This window comes from Suncus etruscus, chromosome 16 (genome assembly GCF_024139225.1).
Source record: "Suncus etruscus isolate mSunEtr1 chromosome 16, mSunEtr1.pri.cur, whole genome shotgun sequence".
NCBI lineage: Eukaryota > Metazoa > Chordata > Mammalia > Eulipotyphla > Soricidae > Suncus > Suncus etruscus.
The window spans coordinates 69,940,920-69,968,577 of record NC_064863.1 but is presented as its reverse complement, the minus strand read 5'-3'; the positions used below and the strand labels follow the sequence as shown (position 1 = coordinate 69,968,577).

General features: G+C 36.4%; 1 protein-coding gene across 1 annotated transcript; it reads right to left on the bottom strand.

Annotated features, from left to right (window-relative positions):
- Positions 1–27,658, bottom strand: BMP3 (bone morphogenetic protein 3). Its single transcript, XM_049790264.1, has 3 exons — positions 27,334–27,658; positions 9,029–9,936; positions 1–192 (listed from the first exon to the last, which is right to left on the bottom strand). The coding sequence occupies exons 1-3, from the start codon at positions 27,656–27,658 to the stop codon at positions 1–3; spliced, it is 1,425 nt and encodes a 474-aa protein (XP_049646221.1).

Genomic DNA, 27,658 nt, shown 5'->3' with positions numbered 1-27,658 from the left:
TTATCTGCAAGCACAAGACTCTACTGTCATGTTAGGATAGACTTTAAGTACCACATTCTTATTTTCATCAAAGAATAAGATACTGAGTGACGACATCTTTTCTGGGACACAGCAAGGCTCTGGAATTCCAGGAACGACTCCCACAGCTCTTACTATACTTTGGATGGTGGCATGATTTGATGGCTTCAAAGACTAAAAAAGAAATGGGAGAACAAGTATATTAGATGGAACTGTGTTCCTATTGTAGAAAAGCGGTATTTTATTTATGCCTCACTAAAATGCATACAGACAAGAATTCATTTCAATAATAAAGCTCATGTTATAAGAAGCATGTAGTAATAGACCTCATTACATATTCGGTGCAACCCCCGGTACCACCACCACTTACATGCTTACCATTTGCCACTTATCAAGTGCCTACAGATACCAAACATTCTATACACAATATCTCTTATCCTTGTAAAATACCTTTCCCAATTTGCATTAGTAAAGAAATAGATTTAAAAAATTGAAATGATATGTCAAACAGTAAGTGTAAGAGTGAGGGTCTTGCTTCAGTTATCTCAAAAAAGAATGAGCTAATTAAAAACAATGTAGTCCTCACACTGGGGTTTAATATAAACTAAAATACTCTTGAAAATGATCCTTGAATGTTTCAGTTGCAATTCATAACATTTGTTCTTGATCCTCTAGCAATCATAAATACAGCTAACAAGTAAGTACTTAACATAGATACATCATTGACAACTCAATAGTGATATTTCTATTTTGTAATCTAAATACAATTTAGTGTGCCAATGAGAATGGATTGATTGAATAATTGCTACCAGAAAGAACTGGATGGCGATCACTTCACTGCACTTAACTCTCTTTAATAGTAAGTAGCTAGGGTTTAACAGGAACACAATATTGGCCACTGGGGGTCACTGTTACTCTGAGTGTTTAGATTCAAGTTTAATAGAATTGGAAGTATTCTACGAGTGAACCTTGTCCTTTGGGAATAACCTAGGGGGTATAAGGTTGTCTCCTGAATATCAGAAGTTTGACCAAACAAGCCAGAGCAAAATCTGTTGCTAGAAAATGCCAAATGGGACCATTAATGTCTAGGCGAAACATGTGGTTTTATTTAGGGAATGCCACACAGCTCAGCTCTCATTGACAGTCAATTTTCCAAGCCCAGAATATTTAGGGATTGCCAGAGTGGTAAGGACAGTTTCGAGAGATGCCACACTTTCCATCATTTCTCCCCAAAGTCTCTTTTAAGCAGGTGAAACCAGTTTTGTTTTAAACACATTTGGAAACAGAAATTTGGTAACTTGCCAGAGATCACATGTCAATTCAGTAGTGGGATTTCAGCCAAAGCTCTGGCGTTTTTATTTCAGGATATGGAACTATGTTTCTCATGGCTCAGAGGCACCTCTGCCCCAGTGAATTGGTATTTTAATTTCATACTCCTAAAATACCTAGTGTAAAAGACTGGAAGTAGTTAAAGGAAGAAGGGCACACACAAAGCTAAGGGAGAAGTAAATGATTCTTGGCATACTATTACAAAAATGGGATTCTTTCTTTGGTAAAGAGGAAATTTGTATTTGTGAGTATGTATAAATTACTTAAAACTAAACTTATGATAGGTTACCTTTTTAAAAAATTCATTGTTCTAGGGCCGGAGAGATAGCATGGGTGTAAGGCATTTGCCTTGCCTGTAGAAGGTCAGTGGTTCAAATCCCGACACCCCAGATGGTCCCCAGAGCCTGCCAGGAGCTATTCCTGAGCCAAGAGCCAGGAGCAACTTCTGAGTGCTGCTGGGTGTGACCCCCCCAAAAAAAATTTATTGTTCTAGAAACCAGAGGTATTTGTTGTAAGAGTAGGTAACTTTCAACTAATTAGCTTTTCAAATGAGGCATTGTCCCCTTAAAGAAGATAAATCAATATGTTTTTCTATTTTATATGCCAGGTGCCCTGCAAAATCAATAACATCTAGGTAATTGCCCCATGATGGATTCTATATTATTTAGTAAAGGTTAATAGCCATGAAGGTTACTTTGCCACTATTGGTAGTAATGAAACTCTACTTTTTTCTTATTGCTTTCAAGTTGTTCTTAAGAATCAAGCATCCAAATAGTTTTTGATCAAACTGCAAGAAATTTTTTAAACCATAGATTTCCCCAACATTTTTTTTTATTAATGCTTTCATGATTCTTTTTTTTTTTTTTTATTTGGTTTTTGGGTCACACCGGTAGTGCTCAGAAATTGCTCCTGGAAGGCACGGGGGACCATATGGGATGCCGGGATTCGAACCACTGTCCTTCTGCATGAAAGGCCTTACCTCCATGCTATTTCTCCGGTCCTACTTTCAGGATTCTTATAGTGCTTTAATTTTATGTGCTGTGGAGTTACTTAAGAAAATGAGTTCTTCATTTATAAATACTGCTATGCACAGCTACTTCTCAGTGCCTACACAGTGCCTACTCTCGATCAGGTTCCCAAACTTAGCTGGCACTGCCCCATACCTTTTCACACACACAAAAAAAAATTACTCAGCAGCCCCTTGGAAATCCACTTTCTCTAAACATGCAGAGTATTTCCTAATTATATCGGAGGTTACCCTAAAATGTTCCAGCCCCAACAATTGTGAGAAAGTAGTATGGCTCACTTTGGGAAATTGCTGTAGAAACTAATTAAATGCATTGAATGGATGAAATATTTTATAAAATAGCAAACCCTTCATTTTACTTCTTTCTAAAAAAAAGAATAAAACAAAAGGTTCTGTACAAATGACCCAGCATAGATATGGAAAATATTCATGGGTGTTTCCTAGGAAAATTCCTGTCTTTTTTGAAAGAGCTGTAATTCACAAATGATAGCTTCAGAAACTGGGGCAGTCTCTAGTGGGCTGACTGGAATTCAGGCACAGACCTTGATTCTGGATTGGTGCATCTTATCAGGAACCTCTCATCTTTCCAGAGAGTCTCCCCCCCTTCCTTTTGAACTATGGAATCCTCTGATCAAGCTGACATTGCAAGAAATAATTATGTCATGCAGAAAAGATTCATGCAGTAATTTGCTAGTTTGAGGCCTATTCTCAGCCTGTGATCTTTGTTTTCAAGTTCAAAACATAATACTTATGACAATATTTCTTATGTCTTAAGAAAACTAAACTAACAACCAGGATAAAACCAAGTTATTTCCTCATCAGTCCATTTCGCAAAGAAGTTAAAACATGCTTTTCATATTAGTTATGGAACAGTCTTGTTTAGGAAACTCAGTGCATCAATTTAAATTTTGATTTAGATTGTAAAATTTGTTCAAGAAATTTTAGCATCCACTTCTGTAACCAGAAGATGGAATCAGAAAGTTCAGAGATAAAAGTTGCAAAATTAAATATGTATCATTTTCAGCCCATGGAGAAAGAATTTCACCTTTATTTGGGACATTTGGTTCAGTGTTTAGAACTCTTTGGTGCCTAATTTGGTGTCTTTGCTATTCATAGCCTTTGCACCATTCCATGAAAAAATAACTTCATTCCTCTAATCCTTGTTGGTTTTCTTGGATCTCTTTCAGCAACAATAGCTCAGTCATTTTCATTTGAAATCTCTGGTTTCCATATTTGCTAGGGTGGTGAGGCGAGGCAAATGCATATGACTTGGCTTTAGCTGTATGGGTATTTTTTTATTTTATGGCAGAATTCCAGAGGTCTCTCCCTGGGACAACAGATTAAGTTTAGAGGCTAGCAATCAGAAAAACTCCAACTTCTGTGTCTGTGCATAAAATCTGCAGTGGTCAGACGTGCACCTGCCAAGCTGCAGATGATGTCCTCAAGTTGAATTTGATTACAAATGCATTAGCAGGGGAGAGTATGTCATGAGCTAAGAGCTTTCATTCCTGACCTGGGCCATGGGGCTTTGCTCTACACTCTTCCAGTCCAGCCCACATGGGTGTGATAGCCCAGAAACTATCTAATTGGAATCAGTGAAAGGGCAAAGCCTGGAATTTGGGAAAGGCAGAAAACAGCTGTTCTGAATTACAGAACAGGTTGTCAACTTTTGCAGACTGAAGCACTCTACCATATAGAGCAGTCTTTGCCAAGGAGGCCAGAAGAAGGAAAGCAGGGCCAAGAAGGAGTGCGGCCTGGGAGAACTTTTCTCTGGGGCAAAATGTATATCTACAGTTTGAAAGTTTTTTTTTTGTGCAAAATTACTCTGTGTAATTGTACTGATCTGGTCAGAGATCATCTTTTGCTCTGTTGTTCAGAATTTATTTTTATTGAGATAGTTCACTCTAATTACCGTGTTAGGTGCAGTATTTGTTAATAGCAGTGATGATTATTAATTATCCTTACTATAGAATTTTCATATTGCTTCATGTTCCCCATATTTTTGGCCACTGTACCACTCGAAAGACATAAACTAGAAAGTTTAAAGGGAACCACTCAAAAACCTTTAAAAGTTAAGCAGATCCACACAAGGTGATGAAAGACGGAGAACTCGATGTAACAGCCAAACTTCCACTCTCAACTTGGCAAAAAGAAATCTCTAGCTCACAGAGAAAACTCCACACTTCTTCCTGTTATGTATGTCTCCCTGTAGTTCCATGCCATTCCAAGTTTTGATAAATATTATGATCAGTTCAGCTGCTGCAACTGATGCTTTCCTATTGTATTACTCTCCAAAGAAAGGTTACTTGACGAGATTATGGTTGTTGAATCCACAGAGATAATCCTATTTTAGCCTTTGTGATGTTCAAAAGGGGACTAGAAACATTTGCAAAAAAGTTTTGTACTACATATTTTATTCTCTTGATCTCTTTTTTTATGTGAGACTTTTATCCAATCATCCTACATTTATTTTTCTATTCTCCGTCATAAGAATGGCCTTTACCAATGGCAAGAAGTATTTTATGCATACCATGAACAAGGTGTTTTTGTCTAAAACTATTGTTAATAAAACTAAGATTAAGTAAAGATGACTTGACTTTTGACTGTTTTTATAAATGTAATTTATGAATTAGTGGTATTAATAATAGTTAGGAGGTTGTTAGACAGTAAATCTTATGTCCAACCCCCAGGACCTCTCTATGCTAGTAAGAGCTCCAATCAATTTGCAAGCACAGTAAGATTAAGAAGCCCATCTGTGATTCAAATGTGGACATTTTATTCTTCTATTGAACTATCACACTTCTTACTGATCTTTGTGTCTGTTTTCCAAGGTTTTTCATGAATTTTCTTTTTTCTCTCTTTTTAAAAGTTTTTGGTTAATACAGGATCATGCTCAGGGGTTACAACTGACTCTGTACTCAGAAATTAGTCCTGGTGGTGCTTGGTAGACCATACAGGATGTTCAGAATCAAACCTTGGTAGAATATATAAGCCATATCTTACCCACTATATTATAAGATATTGTATTATATTACCCACTGTATTATAAGACACATACATATTATATTATATATATATATTACCCACTGTATTATAAGACACATACATGTCTTACCCACTGTATTATTTCTTCAGAGTTTTCTATTTTTTTTTAAATCACTGAGAGCCACAATAAAATATAGTGAGCAACAGTGATATTTCCAACAACAAAAGCTAACTTAAAAAAAAAAGAAAAGGAAAGTTGAGATAACTGAACAAGCATGAAGGCTTGTTCTTCAGAGTAGAAGTTAAAATGCTTAGCCACTTGGTGTAGGGTACTTATCTGAGACCCACCCATTTCTGGGAGGGGTCTTGGGAACCGGATAATAGGTGTGACCTTACCTGCTAAGCCCGGCCCATTCCTGGGAGGGGTCTTGGAATAGGTAGATAAACCCGGAAGCGAGGGGGATTAGGGGCTTTTGCCTTTTGGCCCTGCTGGGCTCTCTGAGGGAGATGGCTGAAAGAGGATAAGACGCAGGGCTGTATGCTTGAAAGGTTATGAGATAGGCCACACACATGTGGTGGCTAGGGCCTAAATAAAGATGATTCTTCCTGAAGCCTGCGTGTGAGTGAGTGATTTCGCGTTTCACCTGGGCCTGGAACTCGCCGGCTGGATGGGGGATGAAGCCACGTGGCTGGGGCCTAAGCACAAAGGCCTCCATCCATCGCCATCCAGCCCCATCGATATTTATTTAATTCAACAAATGGCGCTCCGAACTTTGACCTGAATCCTGGACCCAAGAAAACAGTGAATATGGTATAGGAACAATAAAGTTCCCCCAATATAGTTTAAAAGTATAGGAACATAAAAGTTCCGGAATAATGCTTGGTAAAAAAGCATTAATAGAATTTTAGGTTACACGTGTAAAGTATATTTTGCAAAAATATGTTTTTGAAAAGGGCTGGTATATTAATTTTCACTGCTGCATGAAAATATTAACCCACCTTTGGCTAAAGGTGGAGTCAAAATTACAAAAGGCTCTTTTTATATTTCAAAAAAGGAGGAAATGTAGGGTACTTATCTGAGACCCACCCATTTCTGGGAGGGGTCTTGGGAACTGGATAATAGGTGTGACCTTACCTGCTAAGCCCGGCCCATTCCTGGGAGGGTCTTGGAATAGGTAGATAAACCCGGAAGCGAGGGGTATTAGGGGCTTTTGCCTTTTGGCCCTGCTGGGCTCTCTGAGGGAGATGGCTGAAAGAGGATAAGACGCAGGGCTGTATGCTTGAAAGGTTATGAGATAGGCCACACACATGTGGTGGCTAGGGCCTAAATAAAGATGATTCTTCCTGAAGCCTGCGTGTGAGTGAGTGATTTCGCGTTTCACCTGGGCCTGGAACTCGCCGGCTGGATGGGGGATGAAGCCACGTGGCTGGGGCCTAAGCACAAAGGCCTCCATCCATCGCCATCCAGCCCCATCGTTAATTAATTAATTCAACAACTTGGTATTATTACAACATCATGAATCCCTGGGTCTTAAGGTCTGGAGGACCTGAGCTATGAGAAGAAATTATAATTTAAGAGTAAGATAAAATTTTGGAAGACTTAAAGATTTAGTGAAATCAATCTTTCAGTTTTCTGGGTTTACAAAGAGTTTGATTCAATTGGGTTTTGAATAAATTCTCCCCGTTGATGCCACAAAGCAAGGTATACTGGATAATAAAGACTCAAAACTGCCAATGACTTCCTGGCATCTTAGATGTGTGTTTTTAAGTTGGATAAAGAAGTCTTTTTTAAGTAGTAAAATGGCCTTTATAAATAAATAGACAAAATAAATTTGTTGTGCTAGAATGATAGTAAGGCACTTTTTATGCATGCTACTGACACAAGTTTAATTCCTGGTACTCCATATAGTACCCCTGAACCTTGCTAGAAATAATAACTAAATGTAGTCAGGTTTGTCTTCCCATGGCTGTAAAAATATATTGTTCATATAACTGTAAATATATGCATTTATTTATTTTATTTTTGATTAATATCTTTATTTAAACACCTTGATTACAAATATAATTATAGTTGGGTTTCAACTTGGCAAAAAAAGTATTTAGCTCACAGAGAAAACTTCGCACTTCCTCCTATTAGGTATGTCTCCCTGGAGTTCCGATGCCATTCTAAGTGTATGCATTTCTTACACTGTGTTTGATTTATAAAATTTGGAATCTGGAAAAATATGTAGGAAAAAAAGAACTCAAAAATATTAAAATTTTGTCTTATTGTTACATTTAAATAGAGAAAATATTTTTTTTATAAATCTTAAGTTTGTTTAGTAAGATCTAGGCCTTATTCAGTGGGCTCTATGCTTTATGCAAGTATTTGAATGAAAATGACCATAACATTAAAACATAGGGGCCATTGTTATAGCAGTGTAAGGAAGGGTATTTGCCTTGCACACAGCTGACCTGATTTGATACCCAGCATGCCAGATAGGGAGCTGAGCCTGCCAGGAAAAATTTCTAAGTGCAGAGCCAGTAGTAACCCATAAGTGCCACTGGGTGTGGCCCAAAATCTAAAAAGAAAATAATGAAGGGGCCAGAGGGATAGCTCAATGGTAGGTCATTTGCCTTGCATGCAACTGACCCAGGATGGACCTCAGTTAGATTCCCAACATTCCATATGATCCCCTTAAGCTGGATTAATTTCTGAGCACATAGCCAGGACTAACCCCTGAGGGTCACCGGGTGTGGCCCCAAAACAAAACAACAAAACAGATTACATGAGCATATTATTTTAAAGATCTATAAGCAGAAAATGGTCACTCTTTGAATCAAATGATATTTTTCTCTATCATGTGTATCAAAATTTTATTTCTTTTACATTTGGGTAAAAGCTTTTTTCCTCTGAACTTTATTTCTAGAGCACTTGAATCTAGGGATTGAATGATAGTAAAGGAGAAGGGTTAACTGAAGGCAGTGGCCCTCACTATCTTTAATAAGGCTATAAACTCAAACAAAAAGCAGTTATTTGGATTTTCTGTGCAAGATAGTTATGGGGACTATGGAGACATCAGAAAACACTTTGTTAGTATAGGCAAGGTAAAATATAATTCCTACCGATATGAGATACTGGTAAGCACTAAGTTGTTGAAATAGTTGTTGAAATGGGTCTTAGAAAAATTTTTCAACATTGTATTTATTTTAGTTCTTCCTCTGAGATGTTCATCAGAGAAGCAAATGAATTAAGTAACTAGTGTATTCCACAAGGCAACTTTACCTGTTCCAACCTTCATCCTGAACCCTGTGAGAAAAATTTATTTCACAAGAAGCATATATGTATCAAAGCATCAACCAAATTATTCCCTGCATTTGCTCCCATGACATCCATTCATTTCTTAAATATTCTTTCAAATATTGGGTTGGGGATTGCTTACTCTGGACAGTTATAAAAACACACAAGGTTTAATAACTGAATATAAATATTGTTTGGAAGCAATACAAGACAAATATTGCATACATTTTTGTCATATTATTTTAACAACCATTAAAGAGGAATCAAACATAGCTATATTGTTATTATACTTTAGAAAGTAATAAATAAAGGTCCAGGTGGGTTTTTGTTAATACTACTTTAAGTCTATGGAAGTAGAAAATATGGGACAGACAACATTCATTGGTTACCTTTGGCATGGGGAACTGGCATGCTCCAGAGCAATAATAGGCATCAAAAGACTTGGGGGAGATTATCCATTCACTCCAGCCAATATCTGCAAAGTCTACTTTCAGGTATCTCCTGGCACAATTGCGAGGTTCAATCCATTGCTTTCTTCTTGCCTTCTTTAGAGTATGCTCATCAAATTGAAGTGTCTGGCCATTCTGGTGAGGTCCCTTTCTCTGTTTCTTTTTGCTCTTACTCTTCTCAGGGGGCTGTGTCTGAAGAGTCTTGTAAGGTTTTCGTTCTTCCCAGACTCCACCCTCCTTATATTGATATTCTGCCCCAGGAAGCTCATTGTTCTGCAGGGGCAGCAGGACCCCAGTAGAGCGCTTCTTCCTCCGTTCAATAGAAAGGGCTGCTCTGATATGGCTACCCATTTGGGGCATGCCTCCACTGGGAAAATTTCTGTGCCCCTGTAAGCTTGAGACAACACTCTCCAGCTCAGAAATGGCAGCATCATTGGCATACACCAAGATATAAGGTTCAGGAAAGGGTAGCATCTTCTTTGGCATATGATGTCCTTTTGAGGTAATGTTAAATCCTATGAGAAACTCTTCATCTTCCTTGGCTTTCCTCAAAAGTTGAGTGATGTCTTTAGATAGCCAGGAAACAAAATCTCGGTGAGGTTTGGCTCTATCTACTGAAAGATGACCTAGGAGTTGGCTTTGGTTTCTGTTGGACTTGAGAATCCATGCAGAAATATCAATTTGGATGTGTTTTCTCAGAGGATGTGAGCATCCTCGGGGTTTGGGACAAGTCTGGCTGTTGTTTATTAGTTCTCCAACATAGAAATATAGTGTGGCAGATAAAATGTTTTCAGATTTGGTTAGAGAAGTCAGGTTAAATATATGAAGTCCCTTGATTTCAATTGCTCCTAGGAAGGAAAACAAAAGAGTAAATAAGAATAACAGGGTTCCTAAATTAATATACAAAAATTAACTCAAAGGGCATATAAATATGTGCATATTTAAAAGATACATTTTGCATAAATACATACCGTATGTTTTTACATAGATAGAATATTCTTAGCTACCATAAGATAAAATCTTTTCATTTTCTATAAAATGAATGGAACTGAATAGGGTCATTCTAAATTAAAGATGTCAGAAGAAAAAATGTCTAAACTTGCTCATAAGTTCTTTGTAAAGAAATAAAATAGTGTTCAGTGAAAACAAAGACTTGATCTCATAAAATAACTGAGGTTTCTAAGAGGATGCAATAAATTGTGGTGGTTGGATATAAGCCTTTTGCTGATTAGTGTGGTGTGACAAAATCATACCCCTAATGTATATGAATAGTTGCATTCTTATAAGCCAATCCTACTTCAAGGAAAGATAATTTTTTTCTGAAAATGTATTAATTATTAAATATGATAGTGCTAAAATCAGAAAACTCTTAGCAAAAACATAGAAATAATCTCTTAATGTACCTGGCTTTGAAAAATATATTCTCAGATAAGATCCTGAAAGTATGAGCAGTGAAAGAAAAAATAGAAGGGCTGGAGAAATTGTGCGGCAGGTAAAATGCTTGCATAGGGTTTGATGCCTAGCACTCTTTGATTTTTTGAGCCCCACTAAGCCCTAAGACAAAAGTAGGAGTAAACCCAGATCACTGCCAGAAGTGGCACAAAAACTAAAGTGAAAAATGAATTTTTAAGAAAATAATTTGGTAAAATATATGAATCACATTTATTAAAACTAAAAGCTATTGTGCATCAAAGGACATTATCAAGAAGGTCTGCACAATCTAGCAGTTGAAGAAAATATTCTCAAATCATCTATGTGATAGTATGTGTTACATGAAATCTATATATAACTTTTACAAGTCAACAACAAAAAGAACAAACAAACCATTAAAAATTGAGCAAAGTAATCAACTAGACATTTCTTCAAGAGACTACCTAAAGGAACATTAAAATTTATCAATATTAAGGCTGAGTGTTAATACAGTGGATAAGGTGATTGCTTGCATGTGGCTGACCCTGGTTTGATTCTCCAGCATTCTATATGGTCCCCTGAGCATTTTCAGAAGGAATTTCTGAATGCAAAGCCAGGATTAACCCCTCAGCATTGAATATGTTATTCCTCAAACAAAAAAAAATTCAATACAATTTAATTATTAGTGAAAAGAATGTCAATCACAATAAACTGTCTAAAATGATTTTTTAGAAAACCTGCAAAATACATGTTAACCAGGGATTGAAAAAATTGGAAGCTGTTTACATTTCTGGCTGGAATGTAAAGTTAAATATATGATTTTACAATTCCACTCTTAGGTACCTAATTTAAAGAATTGAAAAACAGACTTATGTACATACATATTTGCAGTAGCATTGTACACAAGAACCAAATGTAGATTAATTCAAATGTCCTTAATGGATGAATAGATAAATAAATTATAATAGTTTATATATTGTAAAATTATTCAGCCACAAGTAATATGTAACAATCTACTTAAACTTGAAAATGTATTGTAAAATAAAAAAGAACACAAAAGATAATAAACTGATTACATTTATTGAAAATATTGAGAGCAAATCCACAGACCCATTTAGAAGATTAGTGTTTGGCAAATTCTGAAGATGTAAAGGAATGGAAAATCTTCTTAGTAGAGTATTCTTTTTTTTGAAATGATGAAAATATGTTGGAACGAGAGAAGATTTTAGCAGTTGCACAGCATTGACAAGTATTAAATTCCATTTAGCTGGTTTTTTTTACATAGTAATGTGAATTCATCTCAAATAAAGAAAAAAAATAAAATATATGAGGAGTTACTCTAAAAGTTGGAAAAAGTTTAATTGCAACTACTGCTGGTTTTCTTAATTTGCTTTTTCCTTTACTAAAGCACCATGAATGTGTGAAAGTCATACACAATAGTAAACATAGTTGTCTGAGGGCTGAGCGTTTTGACTTTTAACTATAATACTACCAAGAACTATTTGAAAATAAACAAGAAAATATAATGTATAAAAGAGTGATTGTCTGGGTCACCCATGAGAAAGTAAGAAAAAGTGGAAGATAAGCAAAGGGGGACAGGGATCAAGGGCCTTATATCATCAGTTATGTAAAGAAGTAGGAATCACAAACCACAAAACCAAGAACAATGGAAACATGAAATCCAAACAACAGCCAAACCTAAAAATGTGCCTACTAAAGAGGCATGTCTAGGCGGAGGGGCTAAGAGAATCTGGGGACACTGGCGGAGAGAAGTTGATTCTGATAGTGGAATCAGCGTTAGAACATTGCATGTCTAAAACTCAGCCATAAGAGAACAATTTAGGGGCCTGGTGTGATAGCACAGTGGGTAGGGCAGTTGCTTTGCATGAAGTCAACCCAAATTCAATCCCTGGTATCCCATAATGTCCCCAGAGCCTGCTACCAGTAATTTCTGAGTGCAGAGTCAGATGTAAGTCCTGAGTGATGGTGGGTGAGACCAAAACCACCACAAGAACAAAAGTTAAAAAAAACTGTTTAAATCATGGCACTTTAATAAACTTTTTTAAAAAGGACTATTGAAGTATGTTTTGTTCTTGTAGAAATTTTATTTTTCTTATAGATAGCGCATAATTTATAGGTAACAAACAGTTGTAAAGCTGAATCTACTTTTATTCAAGTCCTGGCTCAGCCACTTAAAAACTGTTTGACCTGGGAAAGCTAGTATTGTCAATCAATAAAAATAATATTTCCTGTCATGAGAATTAAATGAACTATCAGTAATGTCTCTGAAGTATAAATTATTATAAGACAGAGATCCATTGATAAAGTATTCAATAAGTGTTCATTAAATATGAATCAATATTATCAAAGCTAAAATTGACCTTATTGGAGGGGTTATATGTCCTATACTACCTGCCTCACAAAGTTTAGGATGGAGGATGAAGGTGCGTGACAAAGACATTTCCGTCAATATTCCAGTAATACAGCTGAAAAATTAGCCAAATATTCAAAAATGTTATAAATATTTAATGCTTTTGGTGAATTTTATCTAAAATTTACAACGTTCCAGAAATGTAAAAGTTGAATGGTTTCTTCACAGCTTAACAAAATTATTGAAACTATTCCATTTATTTCCGGTTCTTCAAATTCAGAAATTAGAAAATAACCAAACAAGAGTTGGTTAGCAAGAACACATATTGTTTCCTTCTTTGAAATCATCTAATAAGTTCATGGTAAGCCCGAGGTTACATTGAAGAATTCTCATTCATTAGAATCAGTTGCCAGACCTTGAACCTTTTCTGTGCACTTGTTTTACATACATATTTGCTTCAGAAACACATGCAATCAAGAAATTATGTTCTTGATCAAAAACATACTTCAGTTAAAAACAAAAATTTTCATAAAGATGTGGAAACTGAAAATGAGTTCATTTAGTCCCCAAGCACAAGGGAAGTGCAATAGGAAACATGTTTTACTCATTTTTAACACTGTGCGAAGGAAAAGGAGGAAACTGCCATTTGTGCACATTTATATAATCCATGACACGAGGATAATAATTTACAGACCTTTATAACAAAGCCATGGCATCAGGGTTGCTCAGACACTCTAGCCTTAATTCAGACCAGTCACTATAAACATACACTTTTACCAAACTTCTTGCAGCATATGGACAATTAAAAAGGAAGGAAGAGAAGTCACTGTGTTTAAAGTATGTGGTAATTAAATGGTTGCCAAGCAGAGGTGGACTCCCAGGGGTGTGGATATATCAGTCTTTTTTTTTTGGGGGGGGGCACACCCGGTAACGCTCAGGGGTTACTCCTGGCTATGTGCTCAGAAGTTGCTCCTGGCTTGGGGGACCATATGGGACACCGGGGGAGCGAACCGCGGTCCGTCCAAGGCTAGTGCAGGCAAGGCAGGCACCTTACCTTTAGCGCCACCGCCCGGCCCTGTGGATATCAATCTTAACAACTAAACCAATTGTATTTCTCCCCCACAACCTTCTGCCTCAAATTATTTCCTTTGTTTAAATATAGTTTCTGACACTTTGTGACCTGTTACTCACCTCTTTATGTATCTTTAATAATACACTCTCAAAAGTATTTCAGAATCTTTTGTATTATTCTATGATGTTCATTTAAATACAGTGCATTATATTGTAGTCAAAGACATATAATAGAAGCCCTATCAGTTCCTTTGCACCCAATAGCTGGCCTTGAGTAAATAACTGAAGCCCCTTAAATATCAGTTTATCATTTGTCAAATGAGCCCAATAGTCTCCAATGCATCACTGTTAAGAGAATTACTTTAAAGGTCACTTCTAAAATACATATAAAAGACTTAGGGAATGGTTGCTATTCAGAACCTATATGCTACTTAAGTTTTAATTGAGATATACTATAAGCATAAAGCAAACACTGAATTTTGAAATATTAAAGTAATATAAGTATTATACAATTATATTTTGTTTTGATTGTAGGCTGAAATGATTATATTGGATAACATATAAGATATAAATTATTATTACTTATTGCTTTTCATAGTTTTCAATGTGTTCACTTAATGTTTTAAATTTATATATGTGGTTAATATTGTGGCTCAAATTAAATTTTCATTTGTCTATTGTAGACAGTGGTCTAGAATAACCACTAATATTATCATAGTATAGCTCAAAAGAAAATTTTGTGACATGAAAGAAAGAATTAGCATCTTCCCATAAATGAATGTCAAAACAAAAATGTAAATTTGAAAAAAAATTTCTTTGGGGTCAGAGCAATATTGCAGTAGGTATGGACCTTTCTTGCACGTGGTCAACTTGGATCAAATTTTTGGAACCCCATATGGACCAGGGGTAATCTGTAAACAGAGAGCCAGACCACTGGGTGTGGCCCTAACACAAACAACATTTTTTTCTTTAGGGATGCAGCATTCTTTCCTTTATGAACGGCAGCTTAGATAAAGAAAATGTGGGTAACTAAAACATTTCCCTCCATCTGTAGCTAATTGATTCAATCTGTAATCAAATCGAAGTCCAATAACTGACTTAAAGGTAGAATTAAATGGGCAGTTTAAAAGCAGCTAAAAGCAACAATGCTTTAAAACAGTTAATGCAGGCATTTGGTTGTGCTATATGTGTCTTATACATATGTATTCATTATAATAAAAGAAAAGAATGAACATAAGAAAAACAAATTCTTGACCTTAACACTTATGAACTTCTAGTGGCTGGGTCCTTGGATGATTCTTCTGATTACACAAATGGCTATACTTCCACAGGCATGCAGAGAGAAATCATTATATGAAATAATTAAGAAGGCCAACCATGATGATACCAACTGCTGTCAAAGGTGGGAGAAGCTACTTTGCCCCTGAAAGGGACACACACTACAGATAACCTTTGAAATAGATTTGTAAGATTAGGAGAATCTTGGAGAGAGGACAGAAAGAACACATTCTATACAATGACAGATTCTGTATCAGCAATATTGCTAGTATTGGAAATGTAAAGCTGTCCTAAATTAACTTAGCAAATCAATTGCTAAAGTTTAGGAAAGGAGTGGTTTGTTGTTCACTTAGTCCTTACCTTAGTACTTGATGCCTTTGCCATGCTACCCAGGCTAAGGGTTGTACTAGCTCTGCCTCTTCTATATTCCCTTTTCATCTTTCATTTCACTTTTTGTGGGGGTGATTTTTTAATAATAATTTTTATTTTGACCAAAGTGGATTACATATATTTCACAGTAATATTTTAGGTACATATTGACATTGAATCAGGGGAATTCCCACCACCTAAGTTATCCTCCCTCCATGCCTGTTCCCAGCATACATTCCATATTCCTCTCCCTTACCCCCCACCCAGGGGGGCTGCTAGTATAAGTGGTCTCCTCTATGTCTAGCTTGTTGTAGCTTGGGTATCGATCTGTTGTCCTTGGATTGGGTTTGGTGTTTGAGTCTGATCAATTTTACTACTACTTAGTGATCATACAACTGTTTGGTCTTGGTACCCTCCATTGTTTCCCCCTCAATTTGAGAGGCGGAACAAGATGGTTCAACTTATGTGGTTCTGTTTGAGGAAAAGAGAAAAATAAAATGTGGGTAAAAATCAAACAAGCAAAAAATGGGCAGAGTCTTTCTAGAGGCTATAAATATTAATTTGAGGAAAGAAAGGTAAAAAGAAGAGAGACACATCAACAATACGAAAAGAAAAATCAAACAAAAAAATCCAAAACGCACCACAACAATAAAGACAACCACCACATAATAACCACAATCCTGAGATAAAAACAAAACAAAGCACAAAACACTGAAAACAACAGCAACAACAATAACAAGAGGAGTGATTGAGGAGAGTCTGGGAAAGCACATTTGGCTGGGCTCATGGCTTATTCCTGGTCCTGTGCTCAAGAATTATTCCTGGACAGGATTAAGCAAACACATAAATGCCAAGGATTGACCTTAAGTCAGCCACATGCAAGGCAAGAGCCTTAACCCCCTATATTATATCCTTGGTCCCCTCATTTCAATTCCTAAACCATAATCTTCAAATCACTGTCATTCTATTATGAATGCTTCAACCTCTCAACCAATACTTAAAATTTCCTTCCCTTACTGAATATCTATGCCATCAGTTCTACACAAAATGGACCTGTTACACTAGTAGTTCAGGGGGCTAAGGATAGAGGTATGGGGTGCATGCTGGGAACTATGATAGAGGGAGGTCAACATTGGTGGTGGTAATGGCTCTAACACACTGCCTCTATATGCCTGAAATACAACTATGAAAGACTTTTATTATTTTTTTAAATTTTATTTGTTTGGGGTCACACCCAGCAGTGCTCAGTGGCTACTCCTGGCTCTATGCTCAGAAATCGCCCCCTGCAGGCTCAGGGGGACCATATGGGATGCTGGGATTCAAACCATCGTCCTTCTGCATGCAAGGCAAATGCCCTACTGCTGTGCTATCTCTCTGGCTATGAGAGACTTTTAATTCACAATAGTATTAATAAAATTAAAAATAAATAAATAAATCTCTTTAATTTCTATGCCAACAGTACAAAACAACCAGCAAATATAAAATATTCACAATGGAGAAAAACAGTAATTCTATAACTATATGTAGTAATGAGTATAAAGGAATAAATAAGGTGAAATGCACATTTTCCTGGGAGTAGAAATATATGATAGCATTGTCAATTTCTTATCTTTTAATATATTATAATAATGGATCCTGTGAAATGTGGGTCTTAACCTACTACAATAGAAGTTTCATATTAGATTTTCTCCCCATGACTTATAATAGAAGTTTATTTATACATACAGATAGGTATGTTGAAAATATTATTAAAATATTAAAGGTCACTTTTTATAATTTTCATAAATATTCTAGTGTTGGCTTATGTGGAATTATTACATTAGAAGCCTGAAGTATAATTTCTGATTAATGGGAACAAATATTGAAAAAAGAAGAAAGTTTATTAAGTTACAAAATAATGGATTTTATTTATTTATTTATTTATTTATTTATTTATTGTGTTTTTTGGGGGGCGTCACATCTGGCAATGCTCAGGAGTTATTCCTGACTCTGTACTCAGAAATCACTTGTGGCAGGCATGGGGAACCATATGGGATGCCAGAATTTGAACCACCATATGTCCTGGGTCGGCTGTGTGCAAGGCAAACGCCATACCATTGTGCTATCTCTCTAGCCACAATAACACAACTTAGATTTTTATTAACTAACTTCTGGCAAGACAATTTAATAATGGGTGTTCTTATTTTAAAGTAATGTACTGATACTAGGAAAACTACCAAGCTCTATTGAAGGGTTTAGTTAACTAATACATTTGAGGTCAATAAAGAGAATATACGGACTAGAAAATAAAAACTAAAATGTTTATAAAATGGTATAAGAATTGTTTACAATTGCATTAGGGACTGCAGAGGAGCTACCATTCCCTTTTCCCACTCCCCAAGGTCAAAGATGAGATCAGATCTAGTAGTGAAAATTGAATGAAGGCATTATCCAGGTCTATATAAATAATGACTTTCTAAGTGTCTATCCTGATAGTGAAACTGGCCTTTTCCCCTTTTTCCTATTATTTTTTATTCAAACATTGTGATTACAAAGTTGTTCCTAATTTAGTTTCAGTCTTGCAATGTACACTAACCATCATCTATGAACATTTACTTCCACCAATGTCCCTGGTTTTGTTTCCCTTCCTCTCTTCTATTTGCATGCCCCTGGGGCATGTCTTTTAACCCCCCCTTCCTTTTTTTTTCTTTTAGACACTGGTGTTTGCAGTATTGTTAGTAAAGGGGTTCTCTGCATACTGCTTTATCTCCCGTCAACACCCAGTTCTTGTACAAAGTGACTGGTTCCAACTATCGTTGTCATTGTGGCCCCCTCTCTGTCCTAACTGCACCTGTGTCACTATTTGTGGCAAGCTTCCTACTATGAACTGGTCCTCCTGGCTCTCCTCTTAATAGTCTCTGGATACTTTACATAATTACAGAGAAGTTATTCATAGTATAAAGCATATGAATGGTGCTCTTCCAAGAACTCCTCAGGTTTTATTTCCATCTTTTTGCAAGGAAATGTTTTTGAAGTCAAAATATCACTACCAATAGGTGGTGCTATGTTCTTACTATTCACTGGCACTGGCACAAGAAGGGATTTTATTGCCTGGAATACATTTATTGGAGTTTATTTAGGATTTGCTACAATCCTATTAGAATTTTCTAGAGTCATCATATTGAGAATTGAAAGGGGTTCAGAAGTCAGGTAATTTTTTGAACATGCAAATATTACCTCTTAAGACCACACTTGGTGCAACTTCTCTCTAGAGTGCCTTCATCCACTGCCTAGTGTTCTCTTTGAGTCAGATTTGTATTTTAAAGCAAAGCAGAGGCACTGCCTCTTGATGAAAACTTGTCTTGAAAAATCACTCCTCTGGTTGGAACCCTGCCTCTATTACCATTTCCATCATTTCGCTTTTCCTTCCCAAGAGCATAAACTGCTTAAAGACAAACTCTTAAAGTAATTATATCTGGCTTTTCAGCCCCTTGCTTTAACTCATTATGTGGTACTGATAGGTAAGTGCTAGTTTTATGAATAAACATAGTCCAGTCTACTGTATAACTACAAAAGTTGAAGGACCATGGGATTTAACCAGCTATTTGCAATTGATTGTTTTTGTGTAGGCATCTATATCTATGTGGATTTCTTGTAAGACTTTGATTATTACATAAAAAGGTATTTGTTTCTATTTCCATCTGAAACAAAACACCCACACCTAACAAACCAAGGACTCACTGAGGAAATGGCTTAGTCCAGCAGTCCTATTGCAGTATTCAGCTCCTCTCAAGGAGATGCTAAGGCGGAGCGCAGAGTCTTAAGTGGAAGTTCACCTTCATGTTGGCCCACACAGAATTTTTTCAAAGGGAATTAGAACACACAATGGAAAACTTTCTATGTAAAGTCTAATTTTAAAACAAATAGGCTAACAGAAATCTTGATGATTAGTTAAATCCCCAGGAAGCAGGGAAAACATTTTAGTCACACAGAAAATATGTAACTCAGAACAACTCCCCCATCCCCAACCTGTTTCTCCACATAAATTTTACAACCATTAGCCATGCCAACAGTGCCTAGGACAGAGCCATATATACTGGTAGTCACTTGCTGAGTGTTTGCTGCAGTTTACTGAGTCAAAGCTGCAATTTTTCTGTGCCACCTTTAGTTTTCAGGCAAAGGCATAAATAGAACACAGTCATAGAATTCTGTTTTTCTTGCAGTCCCTGTCAAATGATTGAGTTTTATGGGATCTCAAAACAACCATTCTCTATGGGACTAAAGTAAAACATGGCCAAAGATGATATAATGTATGTTTTTCTAGAATAGCAAAATGTTCATTAATCAGTTTATCTACTCCATAACCTCCACCCAGGGGCATTCCTAGACTGTGAGCTCTCAGAGGGCAAACCCATGGCCTATAAATCTTTAAACTCCTAATGCTTTGCACATTCTGGAGTATTTATGTCCTGAAAAGTATTTGTTAGATTTGTTGAATGAACAACTTTGTAAGCTCACCAAACTCAAAAGTGTTTCCTACTTAACACCAATAAGGAAAAAAAGATCAAATAATTTCAAGTGCCCAGAGTCAGTAAAAGTTCTTCATGGCTCTAAGTACTGTCTGGTGTTTTCTCCAGCTTATCAGAAGAGAAACACCAATAGAATAGTTGTACATGAAGTGGAATAATATTACTAGTATTCCCAAAATACACATTGGAAAATGCCTTGTGGGACTTTTCTTCATGGCAAGTTTATTATCAAAGGATACTTTGGCTGATAAGTCTTAAAAAAATAACTTTTCTATCTAGTCTCTTGCATATCAAATTCTGCTCAACTTAAAGATTACTTTATCTTATATATGGCAAACTATTCTAAATTCTCAAAATACAAAGATGAATGCAATGGGGTTCTTTTTTTTTTTTTTTGATATCCAAAGACTTGCTTTATAGAGACTGCTCCATTTGTCATTCCTATAAAACTGATTAATTCAAATCTCTGAATCTTAAAGAAGGGTTAAATGTCTTGATTAACTGACTTTGAAACTGTCTCCTGTGCAAATATAGTCAGAAAAACAGTAATATGAAGTAAGTTTATCATTATATCAATAAAGCCATTTGTCCATGGAAAGGACCACAAACAGTACTAAGAGGATCTGCACTAGTATATTAATAAATTCTCCAATTTTAACTTCTGGAAACAAGAGCTTTGAGTTCAACTTCTTGAACATGATAAGGATCACTGTCACAAATTTTTATACATACATTTATATCAGAGAAATAGTACAGTGGGTAAGATAAATGTATGCTTTGCATACAATTGCCTTGGGCCCAATTTCTGGATGTCAAGTACTAAATTTGGTTCCCAGAACTAGGAGTGATTCCCTTTTCAGAGTCATGAACATGCCATGACCATAGACAGGTTTGTCTCTGAAACGAAAAAAGAGATTTGCATTTAGTCCCTTCTTAGCCCCAAATAATAAGAAAAAAATAGAAACTCATCACAGTCTTTTCTTATCTTTAGGCCACTTAACCAATTCCTAAAAAGAAGCAATTATTCTCAATTATAATAATTATTCAAATAAATTAGATTACTTTTGTCCAATCAAATTATAATATTATTGGAAGGAAATCCAAATAAAATTATGTTGGGTATCATTTGTTTTAATTGCAAAATGAGAGAATTGAACCAAAAAATCTTGATTTTTTTTATAACAACTGGATGCAATTATTTTATAAAAAGTAATATTTAATAGAATCACATTTAGAACCTATGAAAGCTGGTAATATAGTAGAATCAAATTATTTATATTTTGTGTAGATGTGCCCAGATTAAACTAGTACACTGTATTTATTATGTCTTATTACCAAGATAGGATAAATCATAAAGAAATGTGATTACTGAAGAAGACAAAGAACTACTGCCATTTGGTTTTAAGACTCTATTTAAGATAAATAAGGAGACACTATTCCTTTAAAAATATCATTGTTGGCCCAGGGAGATAGATTTTCAGACTGGGTGTATGATTTGCATGCCAGAGACCTATATCTCATTCCTAGCACTGAATGGTTCCCTGAGCAATGAGCCAAGAGTAGGTTCCAAGCACCACCAGCTATGACCCCAAATAACCTCTAAAATGTATTACTGCTTTATATACCATCATGCTAGGAAATAGAACCGCAAACATATTTATAGACCAGCAATTTCCTCTATTTCCAAGTTTATTCATATATGAAGACTCTTCAGTTACAATATCATCAAAACTAAAGTAGAAACTATCTGGATATAAGCACATCATTTGATTTATGCTATGTCAATATTTCCATTACAAAATTCTATTTTCACAGGCTTATAACATAATCATAAAATTTCATACTGAATTCAAACTTAGCATAGGAAAGTTCAAATTGAAACTCTCTGATGCCAAACTTTTATGACTACAACTACTGAACTAAAGTTATTGTGATGGTATTTATTAAGATATACACATTGAATGGATGGAAAACTATCAGAAGAAAAAAGAGTTCTGATGATGCAATACAAAAATCTTCAATAGTCAATGGACAGTATATTCAAAAATGATGGATAATTTTCTCTGGGATTTTTTATTTAGAACTGTCTCCAAGGTGAAGATGAAGGATTTGTACAAGTCTAAAGCCTCACAGCGACCCAGGAGTCTCTTTGCTGTTTGCAGACATTACATCCTAGATCTCACAGGCTTCTCTGAGAGTTTTTTGGTAAAATTTTGTTATTATATCTTAAAAACACAATTGGGGCTTAAATAAAGGATTTGATAGATTTTTTTAACTTAATGTTTTTTTTCAAGTTTTAATGATGATAAAACATATAGAAGGTAATATGGATGATTTTCTTAAATTTTTGCCACAAATGCTTTCTTTTTAAAGAATCATAATAGTTGTAAGATACTACAATTTAATAGAAAGAATTAAAAAACATATATATTGAAAAAAGAGAAAACTAAATGGCAGAAAAACTCTACTAAGATATGAAAACAAAAAAGTAGGATGGTGGCAAGATATCAGTTGAACAAAAAAGTAATAATATAAGTGAACATCATCAATGAGTACTAAAAAATAAATGAGGTAGCTCTCAAGTGTTATATTTACTTTAATTTTGTGTACCATTTGTTTTCCTATTGTTGCCGCTAAATTAGGAAGGTTCAGAACTCGTGTTCCCTACATGTTCCAAGAACCACAATTGCCTGACATACTTTCTTGGGGAGAAAGTAACCACTCTTAATGAAAAAAAAAAGTCTATGCAAAGTTTGACAGCAAAGAAAGGCATCATTTCCAAACTTACTTGCCCATGGAACCCCATTTTATGTAACTTCAGTTAATAGTTAACATCTTTCCAAAAACTCCTTTTAATGAAATTTTCTCCTAAAGAGTTAGATCTGATATTTAAAACACTAATTTTTCAGGTAAGCTCAGTATGTAAATATCTAGAGAATACATAATGGTGCCCATTTTTTTATTTTTCCCAAAAAGTGGTTGGGTTCATTTCTTTGCAGTTCTAGGAGATAAACCAGAAGTCTAACATATACAAGTGTTAGACTATTGAGCTATTTTCCCTGAGAATTGTTTTCTTTAAGGCTTTTTATAAAACAGAACTTCAAAATCCCAAATTTTTAAATGCAGATTTAATATTAATATCACTATCTAATTTTTATAAAATTTGAATTGAATCAATTAAGTATTAATAAAATCCCAATGAATTGTAAATCATAATTAATTCTTGAAATTTATTCTATTTGTGGGAATATTTTTAATGTACAAGTATTCCCCAGTCAAACTTATTACTTAGACTTTATTGACCTTTATGTTCTTTTCAGTTCTGAGCCTGAAGGTGTGTTCATGTAAAAAAAAGTACAATTTCAATAGGTTTTATAGTATTCAATCTGTCTCTTTCAATAGCATGAATAATTTAAAAAATCATGGTAGCATGGAATTTTTAGATCTATTGTATTTTTTAAATATCAGTGATTATAAAGTAGTCTTGCCTACTACAGTAAAATCTTCAGAAAGAATTATCATGTCTTCAAAGTGATGTGTAATTCAGACCAGCTGCACATCCAATATGCCATATCCAAAGGTATTATTTTTTGACCTTGAACAAAATGATGTAAATATTTTTCAATTTCAAGCCATGCTTTAGGTGACAGTCATTTCAAGGTAATTATATTTTCATAATATCGTAGCCATTTGCAATCAAACCCATCAAAAATGATGCTTTCCCACTGCCCTATAGCTTTTTACAAAAATAGTACCATTAGAATTACTCTTTAGCCTCAACTATGTCCTTTCCAAAGGCTTATATTTTAGCCTGCATTCCAGAAAAATGTGAAACTATAGTTCTTTATATTTAAGAAACTTTGGCCAAGTAAATTTTGATTACAAATAGGGAAGATTGTCTTCTAACTGAAAGAAAAATTAAGTTGGGTCTAGATTTGTCTTTGATTTTCTTTTATCAATGAAATCATGCAAGTTGTTTTTAATGAGGTGACATCCACTGCAGTTATCTTGTTATATTCATGTGTTACATATTAAAATAATAATAGTGTCCTAATAAGAATGCTTGCTTTAATCATTTGTCCTGAAGAAACTAAATATATAATTAAGTAAAATAAGATTATGTGACTATGGGAATAATGAGAAATTAATGAACATAAAGTATGTATCATAAATAATCAAACCAGGAGAAAACCTCCTTATAACTCTTCTTTCATTACATAGTACCCAAAGACAATTTTAACTAATATGAAAATAAAGGCTGATTCCGATTCCACGTCTCTCTCATCTTCTTTCAAGAGGCTGTGCTTTGATAAAGTTGAAAGTCTCTGTCATCAATAATTGTGTATATTGCCTTTGACACAGGGAAAGATAAAGTCTATCTTTATGTAAAATCTTACACTTCACAAAAAGAGTTATAAGCGGTCCAAAATATGGTTTGGCACACCACCTGCATAGCATTGAGGGAGGAGAAAAGGGTTAGCAGAAAAGTGTATTTAGGATGAATGCCACCCACCATCAAGTAATGGTTTAAGTAGAAAGTAATCAGAGGGAGACCACAGCAGCTAAATTCCAACCAGAGATATTCTAGGTATAGAACAATAAATAATTTTAATCAGGTATGTTCCAAGGAGCAAATAGGCTATAATTCAGCCTGAATAAGCACTGGGAAAGTCTGCCGGCTCAGCAGTCACTCCATATATAAGCACACTACCTGACCCTGCATTATAATTGTTAGTTCAGAGAAATTATAATTGTTAGTTCAGAGAAATCCATGAGTTGTGAAACCCAGCACATTTAGGATTTATTAATGCAGTCTCTTTTTACCTATATCAGAACATACATTTGTCCTAAGTTGAGGAATGTGGTGGGAATGCTGATATAGATAAAGGGGAGGGACCAACATGAGTGTCTTAGCACCTCCCTTGAGAAGTGTCAGAACTGCCTGATAATAAGGTCTTCTAATTGTGTCAGTAACTAAACACTGTTGAAAGAGGTCCAATAAGAACCACTTCTGCAGGAGTCTTTAATGTGATAACATGATCGTAAGCTTCCACAAAAACCAATGTCTAAGTTTGATGTATAAGTCACTAAGACAGTCTCTAGGATGTAAAAGAGATTACCTTTCTTATCAGAGCACACTACCTTGTGTATATGCTTCAAACTGCAATTTTAATTGAATTGTTGGCCTGGGTATCAGAGTTTATCAGTTGATGGTATAAAACTATAAGAGGATAACAAAGGACACTCTAAAAATAACTTAACATACATGGGATAGATTGGAATTAAAACATTTGTGGTGCCCATGTTTGTCAAATCCTTACTCATCTCCTTTTTATGGCCAATCAGATCAGAACAATCAGAAACTATACTAATAAACAAAATCAAACTCATATTATGCTTTCAAACCCTGTAATTCAAACTAAAAATGAAAGGTTCATTTCTTTTTTGCCTCAACTACTACCAAGAACATTAATATTAAGATATTCATGATTTGAATAGGTTCATTAAAACACCTGTTTTATCTATTCAACTTTTCCAATTACCAAAGCTCCTTCAGGGCTCAATATTGTGCTCAACCCTCAGAGTATCATTAAAGTAGGGGTATTTGCTATTGTGGTGGGCTGCCCTGGTCAACTTCCTCCATTGGCCAAGACACCAAACATTTATATTTTCCATGCAGAGGCCAACTCCTTCCTTACAGAGTATGCTCCTTATTTTCAGAAGAAAATGAAATCTGGCTCAGCTCAGACTACAGCTAAAGCAGAATTCACATTTATGGCAAATATTATCATGCACCCAAGCTCACGTGTATTTACAGTGTCAAATTCTCCCCATCCCCCATCTTTTTTTTTTACCCTGGGATTTTATATATATATATATATATATATATATATATATATATTAGTTCTGGGAGATTACTTTCTAGTTATTCCGACAGAATTGGTAGGTTCTGAGGCACAGTCCCCTTACTTGAAGATTCTTTGTTCAAAGATTCCGAGACAAGGCTTTGCAGTTACAGTTTCCCTTTTTCATGAAATAGTGAACAAAAAGCACGGTGCATCCACAAAGCTTATGAACCAAATCAATGTTTAAAAAACCTTCCCTCAGCTGTTAGTACAAGAGAAGCAAGCATAAGTTATTCACTTCACCACAGGGGCCAGGAGAAGCTGCCTTAATCATGATTTGCAGTCTGCAGTGACCTGTGTGTTGAAACACAGATGAGCAGATTTTCATAAGCAAATTCCAGGAGATGTTTACATCCATGGCTGTGAATCCTTGCTTACCCCTTTCTTTTCCCCCACATCACCTCCTTTCTGGAAATATGGCATAACAGGGCCCCTCCGATTTGCCAGATGGGCTTTAAGGAACCCAAACACCTGGCTTAGTTTGTATATTTGCCACCTAGGGATTATCATATAGAAAAAAAGTGTTAGATTTAGTAAACACAGCATTTGTGAGTTAAACTGGGGGGTGCAAAGGGAAAAGCAGTTCAAGCCCGACTTTTCTCTCCGGTGCCCCGAGCTTGGCAGAAAAATCGCATCTGGGTAAACAAGGCTATCCAGCTCAGTCCAAGGGAATTTCCGCTGGCTGACTTAAGAAACACCAGGGATGGGGCCGGGCGGTGGCGCTGGAGGTAAGGTGCCTGCGCTAGCCTAGGACGGACCACGGTTCGATCCCCCGGCGTCCCATATGGTCCCCCAAGAAGCCAGGAGCAACTTCTGAGCGCATAGCCAGGAGTAACCCCTGAGCATCACAGGGTGTGGCCCAAAAACCAAAAAAAAAAAAAAAAAAAAAAAAAAAAAGAAACACCAGGGACGAGGTACTCGGAGGTGCTGAGTCCCCCCCAGGGCAGGGAAACTCCATGGGGCTTGCTTAGGTAGGGTGGAGTCCCCAGCTCTCCATCTCCAAGCAGTTTCTGTAACCTGTAACCAGCCTATATTCCTGGCTCTCCTGAGCCTTTTGCTCCTCTTCTCTCTCCCCTCTCTTGGTCTTCAGCAACTGGTCTTACTTGCGGAGAAATGCGTGCGGGCGAAGGTGTCCAAGGAAATCCATTGATGGAATATGGGGCGGGTATGAAGGTGGCTGTGTGTGCGCGCGCGCATGTGTGTGTGTGTGTGTGTGTGTGTGTGTGTGTGTGTGTGTGTGTGTGTGTGTGTGTGTGTCCTGGGGGTGCTGGGGGTTTGGGGGTTCCCGGGGGGAAGCCTGAGCTGGGATCCCTCCAAGTGGACCCCACTCACCTGCTGCTCCCGCTCGGAAACTGCGGACCGTGTTGCCTTGGCGCAGCTGCTGGGAGCGCGGGGCCCGCGAGCTCCGCTCAGAGACACCCGCAGTCCGCGTCGCCTCCACGCTGCCCGTGCCCCGGTACCTGTCATAGAGCCGCAGCATGTGCTCCGACACCTTGTCATGCTGCTGGAGCCCCGGTTCGGCGCCCAGAGCCGCGGGGAGGGCGCGGGCCACTGCCGGGCCGGGCTCCGGGGCGCGCGGCCGGGGCGCTTCTCCCCGCGCCAAGAGCAGGCACACGCAGCCCAGGCACAGATCGAGCAGCCGGCGGGGTCTGGCCAT

Bases quoted from the DNA above. Each gene is read 5' to 3' on its own strand.
- BMP3 (XM_049790264.1), bottom strand. From the start codon at position 27,658: ATGGCCAGACCCCGCCGGCTGCTCGATCTGTGCCTGGGCTGCGTGTGC. The intron at 9,937-27,333 runs GTGAGTGGGGTC...TTTCCTTCCTAG, and splicing joins TTTCCGAGCGGGAGCAGCAG to GAGCAATTGAAATCAAGGGA. The intron at 193-9,028 runs GTAACCAATGAA...TTTCTTTTTTAG, and splicing joins GCCAGTTCCCCATGCCAAAG to TCTTTGAAGCCATCAAATCA.